Here is a 16,091-nt window from a genome sequence, read left to right as displayed (position 1 = left end):
ATATTTCATCTTGATAGTTTTCAGAACTGGATCCATGTGTGTCCAGATTGCTGAAGCATCCTGTCTTTTTGACTCTGAAACTGTGCAAAACCCAGCCTTTTACCCTTTGATGTAAACATTCCAGTATGCAGGGGAATTGAGGAAGATTTTGTCCAAACACACACTTTTGTTCTTTTAACTTTGATATCCAGAAATTTAGGAAGTTGCTGAACAGCAAGGATGAAACTCAGACCCATGGGAAGTAATTTAGTAAAAACGAACTTAATTATAATAAGCCACTGATTTAAGGCAGCAGGATCAGACTCCTCCTGATACGTTTATTCAAACACTTTTTGTACTTCTGTTCCAAAGGTTCTATATTCAAGTGTTCTCTGTGGCTGGTTTACGTGGTGAAAGCTTCTCATTTTCTTTACAAATACGTTAATTGCAAATGAATATCTGACAATGGAACCTTAAAAACAATATTCAGACACAGTGGGTTCAAAATATTTGAAATTCAGTCACAGATACGCAGGAAATGCTTGTCCTTTTGTTCACTTGTCCTAAAGCTTAATATTTAACACTTGGACTATGAAAAATGCAAACGGGGACAGTCTCGTCTGTTTTATGCGTATACTGACCTAGGTCTAATCCCAAAAACCTTTTAGAAACTAAACATATAAAAACATTTCTACACAAGGCCATCATGTACAAATAAACATGTACATATAAACATAAAAATCAAATTCCTGTGATTATGTGCAACCACCTCATCAGTTCTGCCGTATTTCCAAAGGATTTGGCATAAAGTGCTGCTCATATCCTGAAGAAAACTGCCCATCGTCCGACGACTCTTCACTCCTCTCCTCGTCCGAGTCGATCATTTTGCTGTACTCCTCTCTTCCATACCTGGGGTCCATCCTGTCTTTGTCTTCCACGATCGTCTCTCCCCTTTGAACATCTGTGGAGCTCATCTGTAAACAGTCGTTTTCCAGCACTGACCGCGTTAATCTGTCGGGGCCTAAAGCTTTGGACTTCACTTCCACGATCTCCAGAAGAGATATCTTGGGACTGGGCTCATAGAGGGGAATGCAGATCCAATTCAAGGGCTCACTGATCTAGAGAGCGATAATTTAAAAAAGTACATTTATTGAGTTTAGATTAGAAATGATCTAACAAAAGGATTTTGAAGATTCTCACCTGATGCCTCATGTGTTTAAAGATGTGGCTGTTGCTAGGATCGGGCACTTTTTCATACAGACACTGAGGCAGAACAGGACACACTTTTCTCGGTCCTCTGGTCACACTGCAGCAGACACAAGACAGAGACCATTAGTCGAAGAGGCCATTTCAAAATAAAACAAGCAATTATCAAATATGGCTGATTCAATAATCCAGCCTTGTTCTATGAGAGAGAAATTCTGTTTAGTTTTTGTTTTCCCCATTTACAATCTTCAGCTGCTCACCTGTAGCTGATTTTTTAACTTGTACAGGATGAAGAGAACTCTGGCTTCCATCTCACCCACAAACTACGTTTCGAATTATTTTATTTGTTTTCGAGTCTTTTATCAGTTCTGCCCCTCCTACTTCTGATCTCCTGCAGCCACCTCAGTCTCTGAGATGTACAATGACCTTTGACCCAGTGTGAGACACTGATTATGGCCTCATCTTAAATAGTTTTACACCTTTGTGCTCATATATTTCTTTCATCAGTTTGTTTTCATCTTGGTTCTTATGAACGGCACTTTGGTCAGCCTTTGTTTTTACCAAATACATCAAACCACTCAGAGACAAGTTTAGGTTGATTTTCTTACCAAAGTGCAACAAAAATAATTGTGACCAACAGAAACCCAACGGGCACCAGGGTGTGGATCACATGACCTGAAGAAAAAACGCATTAAACAGATTCTATCAGCATTTAAAACCATTATTATAACTGAACACATTCCATTCATGATGATGTCATACCCAAGTCTTCCACATGCTTGGTTTTTAAAGTCGTGGTGACGTTTGGGCCGGGCCCAGCAGCAGTCACAGCTCGAATCCAAACCTTGTACTTCCTGCCTGGACTAAGACCGGGAAGCTTGTAGGTCATTGTTCCATGATCTGGAGTCACGCTCACGTTGTACACTAGAGGAGAAATGTCGTCTGGTGAGATGAACACATTTACTTCTGCAGCCATTTGAGAAAAACACAGGTTTGCTGCGTTTGCCCTTTTTGGTTAATTATACCTATAGATTATATTAAATCCGCCAAATTGATTTCTTGATTTTTTTTTCTGATACAGATTACATAAAGTGGCTGTGGTTGACAAAGTAAATGCAGTGTCTCAGAAAATTACAAAAGGTCAATAGGAATATTTTAAACACACATTTCGGGACTCTGAAGGGTTTGATTCCATGCATCAATAAGTGGTCGGGTCTCCTTTTGCATGAATTACTGCATCAGTGCAGCATGGAGGCCACCAGCCTGGGTTAGGGTCAGCATAACCCATCAGCCTGTGCTTCTGCTGAGGTGTGATGGAAGCCCAGGTGCTTTTAATAGCAGCCTCTAGGTCATCTCCATGGTTTGGTCTGGTGTCTCATCCTCCTCCATAGATTCCCCATCGGCAGTTCAGGTCAGACCAGTTGGCAGCCAATCCAGCCCAGTGACACCAGAATCATGGATCCAGCTTCTGGTACCTTTGGTGGTGTGGGCAGGTGCCAAGTCCTGCTGGACAATGAAACCAGAATCTCCATAAAGCCTGTCAGGGGAAGGAAGCACGAAGAGCTCTAAAATGTCCTGTTGGATGTCTGCGTTGACTCTGGACTTCAGAAGACGGCGAGGACCACCAGCAGCAGACGACATTATCACGGACCGTGGAAACTTCACACGGACTTCCAGCAACAAGGATCCCGTTCCTCTCCACTCCCCCTCTATACTCAGGGTGGGACTTTGATTTGCAACAGACCTGCACACTTTACTTTGACCTAAAAAGAGGACTTTAGACCACCAACCAGCTGTTGTTCTCAGCACAGGTAGAAGATGTTTCTGACGTGTCTGGTTCAGGAGTAAACCGACACCAGGAATGAGACACCTGTAGCCCGTGTGTAGGACTAGTCTGTGCGTACAGGCTCTTGGTGCTCAGACTTCAGCACCCGTCCACTCCTGGAGACGCTCCTCCACATTCCTGAATGGCTTTATCTTCACCATCCTCTCAGGGCTGCGGTTCTCCCTGCTGGTGCACATTCTCCTTCCACTCAACTTTCTATGAACACGCTCGGATGCAACCCTCCCTAACAAGCAACTTCTTCAGCAAGGAGCTTCCGAGGGTTCCTCTCAGGGTGGACACTTCTGGACACGTGTCCAGTCACTCATCTTCTCCATCGGCCCAGGCAGACCAGGAGGCTCAGGAAACGTTTGCAGGTGTTTCAGGTGGGTTTCCAATATTCAACATATTTCACAATATTTAAATTTTCTGAGACACAGATTTTGGTTTTTCCTTTTCTGTAAGCCATAAACACAGAAATAAATGAAGCAAAGGCTTGAAATATTGAACTCAGCGTGTAATAAATCTATTTATGAGTTTTTTCCCTTGAAATGAGAAAAAATATTGAACTTTTTCCACAATATTCACATTTTTTAGATGCATCTGTAACTTCTGTACCTGTTTGAGTTCCTGCGTGTTCTACCCCTATTTGGTAGTGCAAGATCTTCCCGTTCCGCTTGGAGCAGGAAACAGGCTCCCAGAACAGAGTCACATCAGTGGCAGCAATAACAGAAACGTTAAACGACGGCACCGCAGAGGGAACTGATGGGAAACCAGAGAAGAGCAGACATGAAAATGGACTTATACCAGCTGAAAGGGCTTTCGTGGATCTCACTGACCTCCTTGAACAGAATACGAGACGGCTGTTGAAATCAGACGGATCTGGTTTGAATCCGACACGACAAACAACGACACCTGGTATGACGTGTACTTTTTAAACACCCCTACAGGTGGAGACACAAGCAATAGTAAAACAACAAGTCTGAAACCGCCAAACACCTTTTATCAGTATTTAAACTAAGAGGTGACTTATTTGTCTAACAAAGCATCGTCTCATCTAGAAACAACGCAGACCTTTAAAAGAAACGGTCCTCCGGCTCTTGTCCACTTTGATCCAGTCCAAGCCTCGGCCAGGCCAACACTCCCTGTATTGCACCACATAATGTTTCACATTGTCGGGGAAGTGGGGGGGCAGCGTCCACGACACAGTGAGGTTCTCTTCAGTCATCTGAAGGTCAATAATCTGATCATCTGTGTGTTCACCTTGGAGGAAGACAAAACGTTTTAGTGCCATTAAAAGAGTTTTATTACAAATGGCCAAAGAAAAGTCTTCACCAACAACAAACTGCTCTTTCTCCGTTTTTAACTCATTCACTGCCAACGACGACTGAACTCGGAACGAGCCCCCGCACCGTGAGAACAAACATCCCATCTCTAAAGCAGAGCTTCATCTGCGTACGTCACACGTCACGTGATCAGGAAGCAGAAAATCCATGTGTTAGGAGATCGTTTTGGGCCGCTGCTGTAAAAAAGAAAAAGTGAGGTGCGAACCGGAAAAGCTTCTGTTGATCACAATTCAACAACGGATAACGCTCGAAACGCGTGGATTCTTCCTGATGTAAGAGGTGAGTCTCCGCTTTGTTTTGGTTGTTTTGGCGTCGACATCATCCCAGCGTGCAACGTTCTGTGACTCTTAAAAAAACAGTAAAAACGCTGGCTGTGAAGGGCTTTTCTGATCAGGAAACGGCTGGCAGTGAATGACTTCACGGAAACGTTCTTCTCTGAAGAGTTGTTTTGTTTACTGCTGTGCTGCTTTAACTCCTGTTAGATCATCTTTTTCTTATATGAATGCATGACAGAGCGTGTTGTGTCTGATGTCTGAATGACTTGTACACATTGATCAGGTCTTTAGTCTGATGTCAGTCATGTCAGCTGTTGAAACTTTACAACCAGTTTTCTGCTACTTTTATCCAGAAGATGAATTGTGATCCGGGTCTTTGACCCAAAGATTTCCATACTTGTATGGATTCTGAAAGCTTGCTACCTGGTTCTGGTACGACCAGATGAGAAGCGTTTCCGGTACCAATGGAGTTGTAGGCTGATACATAAACGGATGACACGCGCTTCAGAGACGAGGTTAGGTACCACTTCATCTCATCATACGCCCAGACGCTGCTTGGGTCCACCGTGGACACGTTGATGTGCTTCACAGTGCCGTTACTGTAGGAAACTGTCACTTGGTATCCCAGGATGAATCCTCGCGCCTCAGAAATAGAAAGATTCTAGATGAGGAAGATTTAGAGCGGCATGAGTCTGTGTTAGCAGGAAACATTCTTTAGTTTTGGTTTTTACATTTACCTTCCAGGTCAGAAAACAATCAAAGCTTGAGAAGGGAGTGACACAGTCCATCCATACGTCCACCTCTCCAACTGGAGCTGAAAACAAGACAAGTGGACAGAAAAATGGCTTCAGAAGTGAACTGAGAGCAACACAATCCATGCTGAAGGAAAGGCCGCTATTCCTGCCACTATAGTACCAGGAAACTCAAATGTGGGTCCAATCAATGTCTAAAGAAATGGTTAACTAAAAAAAGCAGTAATTTCTTGTATAAAATAATAAAACAGCTGTATAAGCTCTGCGGTCAGAACTCATTTATAATCATATGAATATGGATCTAAATCCTATAAAGCCTCACCTGCTTCTGCACTTCTTATTCTGTAGATTTCGCTCCAGTCACTCACCAGACTGGAGTCACAGGCACAACGGACCTGAAACTCATATTCTGAGCCAGGCCGGGGATCTGGGACTTCAAAGCTGTTATGTAACCCATCTTCATACTGAGCCTAAGAACACGACACGCGTTTACATTCATTCACTCATTTAATACTGCAGCACTTTTCCCTTTATTGTAAACAGGTGACGCGTACAGCGTGAGAGATGTAAAAACACACGAAAGGAAACACTGAAACAGACCTGAGGCCAGCCTTGGTCATCCTCAGCACGATACCTGACTTCACACGTCCCTTGGCTCGGCTGCAGCACACAGGCAACACTCCAGGTAACCTCTAATGAACCCTGATGGTTGGATAAAAACAAAGGAGGGGGCGGTTTCTCTGGAGGGGCAGAAAAACAGAGACAACAATCAGACACCTACAAGTCATACATCCAAAATATTACGCAGGCCAAAGTTAATACTTTACAGATGAAGTGGCAACATTTTATTACAGTTGTCAGCCATTATGGTTCTGAGTTGTCTTTAATGCACCTGAAACTACTTTAGTTTAGTGTTCCCATAAAGAAATGCACGAAAGGGACTTTATGGAGTTTTGAATTTTTATGCTCGTGATTGCCCCCTCAGGCCAAAACCGTAACAGCAGCTTCAATAGTAGGCTCGTGCACGAGGCGAGCATGCTGTACGTGCACACTCCTTAACGAAAATAACAGCTGAGACAGTCCTGTGTGTGTGTGTGTGTGTGTGTGTGTGTGTGTGTGTGTGTGTGTGTGTGTGTGTGTGTGTGTGTGTGTGCGTGTGCGTGTGTGTGTGTGGCCCGGAGGACAGAGGACAGGAGAACGTGCAGCTAACTAATTAAATAATTTGGTTCTGTACCTTTCTCTTCAGCACAGCCGACAAAGGTTTAAGATGGGTCAGTCCTCCTGCATGCTCAGATCATTCCCTTCCCTTGCTTGAAAAATTGTTCCAAAATGAAAGTTGAACCCACATCTTTTTTATCTGTGAATTCAACGCCGTTAGGCGAGTCTCAAATAAAAATTTGGGCATCTTACTGTAAAAAAATATACCATTAATGTAATAAATAAATTCTAAATAAATTATGTTCACATCCAGAATCGAACCCGGATCTTCTGCATGAGAGTCTGACATTTTACTAAGTGAGCTACAGTGCCAATAATGTCTTATGTATCTGTAACTTTTAGATTCTTGATGACAGCTGAAACAACGTTCAAAGAACGGTTCAAAGCAAAAATGGCTATTTCGTTGCTAATTTGCAGGAAATATCTAGAAGAAAGTAGCTAAGGGTCCTCAGAAATGTAGCTAGGTTCATCACTAGGCGTTAGGAACAGCGACAAAGTCGCTGAGTTGGCACTACCTCACTCCCTGCTGCTAAAGCTATGGATAGCAAATGCTACGGGCTATGCCTGAGCGTGAACGTGCATGAAGCAGCCTGCTCGACCCGAGCAGCTCTCTTTTTCTGTGATTTTACAGAAAAACAGGCAATCACAGTAAAAATGCCAGGGCTCATTCTACAGGACCAGGGCATTGCAGGAGGATGTATGAAGAAGAAATTTATTATTTCTATACATGTTTTGGGTGTCAAACTTCCATAATGCCCCTTTAAACTTGCACTGCCCCATGACGCAAGCTCCCACTAGCTTAACCAGCTAATGTGCTCATCTAAAAATAGCCCCCTTTCACAACATACTGAATGTGTCCGGTTCCGCTTACGCCAACATCATACACAAAATGCTGAACACCAACTAGAAATTCACGAAAATTTTATAGAAATAAAAGAATCTTGTTTATTGGGTCTTTGGTACTTTAAGACCTTTGGAAACTGTATTTAAGAATTATTTGTAATTTTTAAGGATTTTTAAGGCCTTAAATTTGGAAAAGTAAATTTAAGACTTTTTAAGGACCCGTGGATACCCTGTAAAGCCTTTAAATAAAAAAGCTACTATCTCATCACATTTTAGCCAAATCTTTGTAAATGTGACTAGAGCTATTTTGGTGTTTTCATTAGATATTTTATTATTGAACACTCATACATGACTGAAGATCTTTTGCTTTTTGGTGATAATGAATAAATGTTCTGGGCTGACTCACTGATAGCCTCTGTGTCGATGAGAGCATCCTGAGATTTGGCAGAACCGTTCTGGTTTTGAGCCTGGACCCAAACACGAAGTTCTCCATGGCTACGGAAGTTTTCACGATGGATTAACCCATCGTAGCTCCTCCCCCCTTTAATGTTATCATCACTGGAAAAAAGGCACAAGGCTAAATAAGATTAGAAGAAACTTAAAGCAAGATCTCTGTTAAGAAATGGGCTTTACTCTGTGTTTGTTGGCTCCCAGTGAAGGCTGTAGTTAGTGGAGTGGTCAGATTCTGGATCTGGAGTCCAAACACAACGTATAACAGAACAGCTGTGTGAACTACAAGGTCTGTAGCACTCGGGTTCAGACGGAGGAGCAGGGGGACCTAAAAGACCAAGAGAAGCAGCACATTTTTCATATTTTCCCAAAATTTTACCAAAAGTGGAATTATTGCAGACAGAAGGAGTCACAAAAACAGAATATTTCTGAAGCTCTATTGTGAAAATAAATATAATCACATAAATATTGTTCCTTTTGATTATCTACAGCTTGGGCTACGTTCACACTGCAACCAAGCTAAAGTGGCCCAAACCAGTAGTCCGGTAAGCCATCCTGTACATGTACACATGGTCTGGCTACAACACACAGTCATTGCTTGCTCTTTCAAACTGTCTCAGTGCTAGGACCAATTACAGCAGCGATGTCCAAACTGTTCAAGACAAGGGCCAAAACAGTCACGGCAAGAATGTGATTTTCTTAATTTACAAAATTCAAACATTATTTTATATTAATTTTTATTTGTACTCTTCAAAATAAATCCAAAATAGGCTTATAAGTAAAAATCTAAACATAAGTATGTTACAAAGCGGCAATAAACATCCTATTGAAGAGACAAAATTCATCATTCTAGAGGGCTAAAAATGGCCCCCGGGCCGCATTTTGGTCATGCCTGAATTAGAGCAACAAGAAGTGAGACGCACTCCTCGCTGCAGAACTCAGTCAACGGAGCAAATATAGTTTTTCAAAATAAAACTTCCTCTATCTGCTCATGTCTCAAAGAAAAGCTCAAATCGAAATTGTTCAGAGTTGATGCCAAAGCCGTTTCAAAACAGCACAGTCACTGAGCAGACGCCATCTTTGTAGGTTTCACTGACGTGCCAAACCCACCTAACGTCTCTCTACAAACATTAAGTGCTGTGATTGGCCAGACCTAAACTTGTTCGGGGCAATGGTAGACCTAGAATAGAGTGTAGCTAGACTGACCTGCTACGGTATGTTTAGATTTCTAGGCTATCAAGCCAGATTTACTTGCCCACATGTGTCCCTTGTTTGATACTTTTAGGATCATCTGAACAACACAAATCTTTTTTCCTCCTCACAAATAAGACTAATGGCTGCATGGTGGCGCAGTGGTTAGCACTGTTGCCTCGCAGCACGAAGGTTGCAGGTTCGAAACTCTGCTCGGCTGCGGCCTTTCTGTGTGGAGTTGCGTGTTCTCCCCATGCATGCGTGGGTTTCCTCCGGGTACTCCGGTTTCCCACAGATATCACAACATGCCCTATAGGTTATAAATTGTGAGTTGCTTTGGATAAAAGCGTCTGCTAAATGAATAAATGAAATAAATGAACTAAACTCACTTTCATGTGTGGCAGTCGTGTGACCAAGTCTGCTTTGCAAGTCACAAGTAGGTCATGTTTCTGTTTATGTATTTAGCAGATGCTTTTGTCCAAAGCGACTTACAAGTTATAATCGGCATGTTGCCCTTGAGGCTAACAACAACAATAATAACAACAACAACAAACAATTTCCAGTCAGTGGTAGGTGGCAGTGAGGCAGCGCGATGAATCATGAAGAGGAGAGAACAAGGAGTGGACAGTAGAGGGGGGGATGGGTGCAAGGAAGTTGCTAGTTAAAAAGATGCTCTCTGAAGAGCAGGGTCTTCAGGAGTTTCTTGAAAGTCGAAAAGGAAGCCCCTGTTCTTGTAGTGCTTGGTAGGTAATTCCACATTTGTGGAACAATGTTAAGAGTCTGGATTGTCCTGAGCGTGGTGTAGGCACTGCTAGCCGATGATCCTGTGATGACCGGAGCGGCCAGGCTGAGATGTAAGCCTTTGCAAGAGGATTCAGTTAGATGGGAGCTGTACCATCTCGGACTTTGTATGCTAGTGTTAGCAATTTGAATTTGATGCGTGCTGCTAGCAGTAGCCAGTGGAGCTCAATGAACAGAGGAGTGACGTGTGCTCTTTTTGGATGATTGAAGACCAGATGCGCTGCTGCGTTCTGGACCATTTGAAGAGGTCTCACAGTACAGGCTGGAAGACCAGTTAGAAGGGCATTACAGTAATCGAGGCGGGAGATGACAGTAGATTTCACCAGGAGCTGGGTGGCATGTTGTGTTAGGTATGGTCTGATCTTTCGTATGTTATATAGCGCAAAGCTGCATGAACGAGCAACAGAGGTAACATGATCTTTAAAGGTCAGGTGTTTATCAATCACAACACCCAGATTTCGAACTACCTTTGAAGGAGCCAGAGATAGGAAGTCATTTTGGATTGAAATATTGTGCTGCATGGATGGTTTTGCTGGGATGACGAGTAGTTCAGTTTTAGAGAGGTTGAGTTGGAGATGGTGGGATTTCATCCATTTTGATATGTCAGAGAGACAGTTTGATATTCGTGCAGAGACAGTGTGGTCGTCTGGTGGAAATGACAGATAGAGCTGGGTGTCGTCTGCATAGCAGTGGTAGGAGAAGCCATGTGATCGAATGATCTCACCCAGTGAGGTAGTGTATATGGCAAAGAGAAGAGGTCCTAGTACAGAGCCCTGGGGGACACCTGTGGCAAGATGGTGCACAGCAGAGGATTGTCCAAGCCAAGATACACTGAATAATCGTTCTGTGAGGTACGATTCAAACCAGGCATGTGCTTTCTCTGTGATGCCCATGCTAGAGTGTGTGGACAAAAAGAAGCCATGGTTGACAGTGTCAAATGCAGCCGATAAGTCGAGGAGGATAAGCACCGAGGATTTGGCAGTCGCTCTAGCTTCTTTTAAAGATTCCGTCACTGCTAACAGCAGTTTCAGTGGAGTGGCTCTTTTTGAACCCAGATTGGTAAGGGTCAAGCAGACAGTTTTGTGAGAGGTATTCTGTGATCTGCTTGAAAGCCTCCATTTCAATGACTTTGGACAGAAAAGGGAGGAGAGAGAGATAGGTTGGTAGTTCTCCACATGATTTGTAGGAGGAGATGTTTTTTTTAGCAGCAATTTAACCTGAGCATGCTTGAGAGGGGTGGGAAATGTACCGGATGTCAGTGAAGCGTTGATTACATGTGTGACTGCTGCGGCTACTGTAGGAGCAATAGCTTGGAGCAGCTTAGTCGGAATGGGGTAGAGTGGGCATGTAGTAGGGCGGCTGCACGTGAGAAGCTTGGACACACAGTTCTCAGTGACAGGGGAAAAAGAGGAAAATGAAGCAGTAGGGCTTGAGATGGATGGACTAGAATCCGTCATTCTCCGTTTTCATGTGTTGTAAAACCCCCAACCTATCAGGGGGTGAGTGGGCATGGCCAGCTTATTGTCTTGAAGTGATATAACTCTGAAACGGTTCATTGTGGAAGGTACTGAAAATGTCAAAAATAAAACTGCTGAAATGGGTTTATGTGAGATGATTGTTTGCAAAAAAAAGTTTTATATCAACCATAGAACAATAACTTTTAAAAAAGTATAGGTCTCATTTAACCACAAATAACAAAAAACAGCAAAGGGTTTTATATTCAGTAACACTCATCTACCTGTCCCTGCACACAAAAACACTTTTTTTAAAAAAAAATTCAATATCACAGCCCTGCCACCTTACCCATTTCTCATAAACCTACGCTCTGGTTGAATAGCTGCAAAGCAGACTTTACAAGAAGGCGCAATGTGAGTAATGGTAACAGGAAATATGCAGCTTGTCTGTATGAGTGTACTCCTCTCTAAAGACCACTTCCTTTTCACTACATTCAAAGTAAACTGTAAGCATCTACATAAAAATGTTTTTAGAATGATTAATTGAATATTTGGTGTGCAACTTTAATAAAACAGTAAGTTTGACGTTGTCAGGCGTTTAAATATCTGATGCAATAAATGGAAGCTTGTTGCTGTAAAATGCATATAGCTCTTTGTAATTAAATGGTTGAAAGGCACCTGCTCTTGAGGATTTGGTTCTGATCTGATGAACTTTTTACATAAACCAGGATTAATTGTTAGCAACAGAAGTTGTAGAGTGTTATGCTTGTTAAAGTTTATAATGTTACCTGTAAAGGCACCACATGGGACATTTTAAACGTGACTAAACTAGCTTCTAGGTGAACATCAGACCTACCAGAGGAAGGATAACCAGACGGTAGGATGACCAGCAAGACGGGCAGCAGCCACCTCCTCGTAGGTGTGGCCATTACATTTGTGTCTGTAAACAACAGAAAAGACAAAGAAAACATGTAGCCGCGTTCTAGACAATAATAAACAACGTCTAGAGAGCGAAAAGGAAACAAGTTGGAAGCTTCTGAGTATTAAAAACCAGCTTAATGAAGCGTCTGCATCCATCAGAAAGTTTATGATTCACAAGCTCACGCGCTGGTTGTCAACAGGTCGCAACAGTGTTGCTAAACCGAAAACATAAGTAGTCAGACAATTAGCTTTAACTTTGGTAGGATTACGTGATGAGCACAAAAGATTTACCTCATTGCGAGACAAATAGAGACACAACTGTGAAACTAACGCTGCCTTCTCTGCTCGTGCCCGTTGTGAGCTTTTAGCCCCGCCCACTCCAGGAAATGCCGCTGACGCATGCGCGTGCCTGTATTCTTTGATGCTGCAGATTCTGTACTCTAGCTTCCCGCACGTCTTGAACGTGCTTTTGCAGCACAGGCGTGCTTGTTTTCACCATCATTTCACTGAGCTATCATTTAAAAACATAAATAGACTAAACGGATGACGTACACTGGCACTGAAACCGTGTTAATGAGTACAAACAATAGTTACGCTTTCAAGTTTTACTTTCATTTAGTCACGTAAAACGTGTGATCAGTCATCTCCACCTTTCTTTATGCCTGTTTAAAGGGAGAATATTAGAACGTACCGTACGAGTTGTTAAATGATCATTGCTTCAGTTTTTCTGTGTACTTAGCTTTCTAGTCATTTTCAGATGACTTATGTTTTCCAAGCCAGAAAAACATTGACCGTTCAGACATGAAATGCTTCTAAATCAAACCACTGTTGAGTCAGTTTATGACACAACTACTTGCCTGTCACAAAGACATTTCTTTATCTATGAAAAATACCCCAAATAAACAGTGTGAAAGGTAAAATCATATTTTAGAACAAAAACTGATTTCTAAAGTGTTAACCTGAATAAATGATGTGCAGTCTTTAAAAACTAAGTCAGGTGAGTCCAAAGTGTGGTTTGGGGGCCATTTGCGGCCCTCACTAGCAATTTTAGAATTGTGGAAGTCTCCCCAGGAGACTGTTGATATCAGCGCCTTGGGCTTCCTGACAGGGTTGCGGAAGGCGCTTTATGAATAAAGCTTTGATTGATTGATTGATTGATTGACATAAATTCATATATTTTAATATTTTCAGTTATAAATTTGCATTCCTAAAAAATGTACATTTTTGTGGCCCATGAGGAGTTTTAACTTTATGATTCTGGCCTTCTTGTAAGTTTGGACATCCCTGCTGTAGGTTATACTGACTCAGTGCATGTATCTAGTCCTATTTCAATTACTAACTGCAGAATTCTATGGATCAAGTTAAAAATAGAAAAAATGCTGATTGTTATTTCTCAAATTGTTATAATAAAGATGTAAATATTTCAAATTAAAGCTCTGTGAACTAAGTTGATAAAAATGAAATCTAAAATTGTAAGAATCCAGTATCCTTAAATGAAGATCAGGGATTTGTGAGGTTACATTTTTAAAATGAGGTAAAAAGACACAGAAACATGTTTGTAAGATTTTTACAGTTTTGTGACAGTTTTATTGTTGTTGATTTGAATTTATAAGCATTCTCTCTTACATGAAACAATAGAAAAATAAAATAAAAAATGTTTGCAATCAATAATGGTAGACCTAGAACAGGAGTGACTTTATGCCGCAGTTTTAACAAACATTTATGACATCAAGGTTTTAACAGTTGCAGCAGCAATGGAATTTAATTGGTTTGAAGTCAAAATACACTTTTTAGTGATATTCATCCATCAGCGGAAGAAATTTGACCCAAAATCCTTAAAGATTCACTCATAAAAAAAAGACTGATTTAGGTTCTGTAGAAGTCAAAATAAACGTCCATGTTTGTTGCATGATGAAGTATTGGTGTAAAAATATCATCTGCAAGCACACAGATTTCCAAAGCCAACCCTCAGCAAAGAGAGCTGATCTCACTTTTGCTGCAGCCCCACTTGCAGCAGGCGTTAGACAGCCCCACCACCACATCCCGACCTTTGCGGTCAGCTTTACGAAGAGCCTCCAGGATCTCGTCAGTGATGAAAGAGCGTGTCGACCTGCTGAAAACCCCCTCCTGGTTGTTTCTGGGTGTAAAGCTGAGATCTTTGTTCCTCTGGAGGAGACTTTCCACTGAAAAACTGGGATTCAAACCCTCTGAAGAATCGTCCTGATGGGAACTGAACGGGTCCTCTGGAACATCTGCTGGAGTGGAAAAATGAAAAATCAAACACTGCAGAATTATTTTTTATAACAAATTTAATAACTGGTCGATGTATACTGTTGTTAAAACATTATAAAAATGGCACGAGAGAAAAAGTGAACATAAAATCCTTTTATACAGAGTTTTGAGGAAACAGCAGCTCAGATTTTGAAAGTGGGAAGTGACTGGGTTAGTGTCAAACATAAAGTCCCTTAATTTGAGGAAGTTATTTCAAATCTTAACTGAGCCACTACAAAAAAAAGGTAAAAAATTGATCATTTGCATTGTTTCTTTGTGAGAAGAAAGTCCTATAATTAGTCTCCACTAGCGTTTTTAAATTTATTTTGTATTGTTTTGGTAGAAAATCGAGCAAAAATGTGTACTTTTTGACAGCTAGCAGCCCAACAACATGTGCTGTGTTAGTTCACAAAGCATAGGTGGGAAAGAAATTACTTTAACACAATGAACATACACATTTTAACCACTTTTAAAATAAATAGCAAGAAAAGAAAAGACTATTACTTAGGCATGTGCGGGGTGCGTGGGGGGGCTGCTATTGTAAATTTGACACATCACACCTGAACAGCATATTCTGTCTTCTTACCTGGACCCCTGAGTGATCGTTTCCACCGTGAACCTCCACAGGTGAAGATAACAGCTCGAATGAACTCTCGGCCACACAGCTTCACACCGTACGTCGGATCCTCCATGGGCTGAGCCTCAGCCACAATCAGACACATGGCCAGAACCACAGCTTTCCACATGCTGCAACAAGCAAATGCAATAGACTAATATTCTAACAAGGAAAAGGTAATTTGCTTCAGTCTCCCTGCTTGCCTGAGCTGTGACTCTGCAGGTGACCCAGTGGTGGTTTATAAAGGAGTTTGGAGACATGCATGGCAGACGCTCACACTGCGCATGCAGGCCTTTCCTGCAAAGAGAGAGATTTTAAAGACAGATATGATGAGAGACCTTTATGCAAACAAAAGGCAGAGCAAAAGCGTATACATGTCGATGAGCAAAAGTGGCCTAATCAACAAATGTGTTCCAGTGTGACGTATAATAGTCACCTTTAGTTGTCCTGAATATTTCTTCAGATACATCAAAACCCTAATAAATAAAATGTTCTGAAATCATCAAAACTAACATAAAAATACACGAGCAAAACTTAGAAAAAATATGTAAAATAATATTTTTTTAGGTAAATTCCTTGACAAAATTACATTTAAATTTACTATTTATAATTGGTCCCAAATACACATGATTTAAATGTCGACTTGCTTAATTTCTAAGAATTAAAAACGTGATTAATATTTAAAACAAAAATCATACAAAAAGATTAGCAACATAAATTAATTTAAAAGCTAAAGATAATTTGACCATTATAAGATTTACTACCACTCTGAGTTTAGCATCCTTCATTTACACCTGACCCTAAATGGCTTGAGACAGTTCCGTTTCCCTTTCCTCTCTCTCTTTTGTTAGCCCTTTGCCAAAAGGTGAACAGGAGGGGCTGAGACAGGTCCTGTGACATTTTCAGAAACAGATAACATAGAAACCCCATTATGAGTCACTAAAAC

The 16,091-nt window shown here is 41.5% G+C and overlaps 2 protein-coding genes across 3 annotated transcripts; both read right to left on the bottom strand.

Moving 5' to 3' along the window:
* Positions 1-282: 282 nt before the first annotated feature.
* Positions 283-12,663, bottom strand: il12rb2l (interleukin 12 receptor, beta 2a, like). The gene is made up of 15 exons (XM_015945793.3): positions 12,550-12,663; positions 12,194-12,277; positions 8,075-8,219; positions 7,848-7,999; positions 5,981-6,120; positions 5,703-5,850; positions 5,366-5,442; positions 5,052-5,289; positions 4,082-4,270; positions 3,847-3,951; positions 3,626-3,769; positions 1,948-2,109; positions 1,794-1,860; positions 1,180-1,285; positions 283-1,097 (listed from the first exon to the last, which is right to left on the bottom strand). Exons 2-15 carry the CDS (start codon positions 12,264-12,266, stop codon positions 753-755), a joined length of 2,091 nt encoding a protein of 696 aa, XP_015801279.3. The 5' UTR covers positions 12,267-12,277; positions 12,550-12,663; the 3' UTR covers positions 283-752.
* A 1,150-nt stretch (positions 12,664-13,813) lies between these two features.
* On the bottom strand, positions 13,814-15,416 carry rln3a (relaxin 3a). 2 transcript variants are annotated; one of them, XM_015945794.3, is made up of 2 exons: positions 15,116-15,416; positions 13,814-14,513 (listed from the first exon to the last, which is right to left on the bottom strand). In XM_015945794.3, the coding sequence occupies exons 1-2, from the start codon at positions 15,273-15,275 to the stop codon at positions 14,227-14,229; spliced, it is 447 nt and encodes a 148-aa protein (XP_015801280.3). In that variant the 5' UTR covers positions 15,276-15,416; the 3' UTR covers positions 13,814-14,226. The 2 variants fall into 2 exon arrangements, with proteins under 2 accessions (XP_015801280.3, XP_015801281.3); XM_015945795.3 differs by having other exon boundaries at positions 13,814-14,510.
* Between the last annotated feature and the right edge of the window lie 675 nt (positions 15,417-16,091).

Source organism: Nothobranchius furzeri, chromosome 12, assembly GCF_043380555.1.
Source record: "Nothobranchius furzeri strain GRZ-AD chromosome 12, NfurGRZ-RIMD1, whole genome shotgun sequence".
Taxonomy (NCBI): Eukaryota; Metazoa; Chordata; class Actinopteri; order Cyprinodontiformes; family Nothobranchiidae; genus Nothobranchius; species Nothobranchius furzeri.
This window is presented reverse-complemented; position numbering and strand designations above follow the sequence as displayed.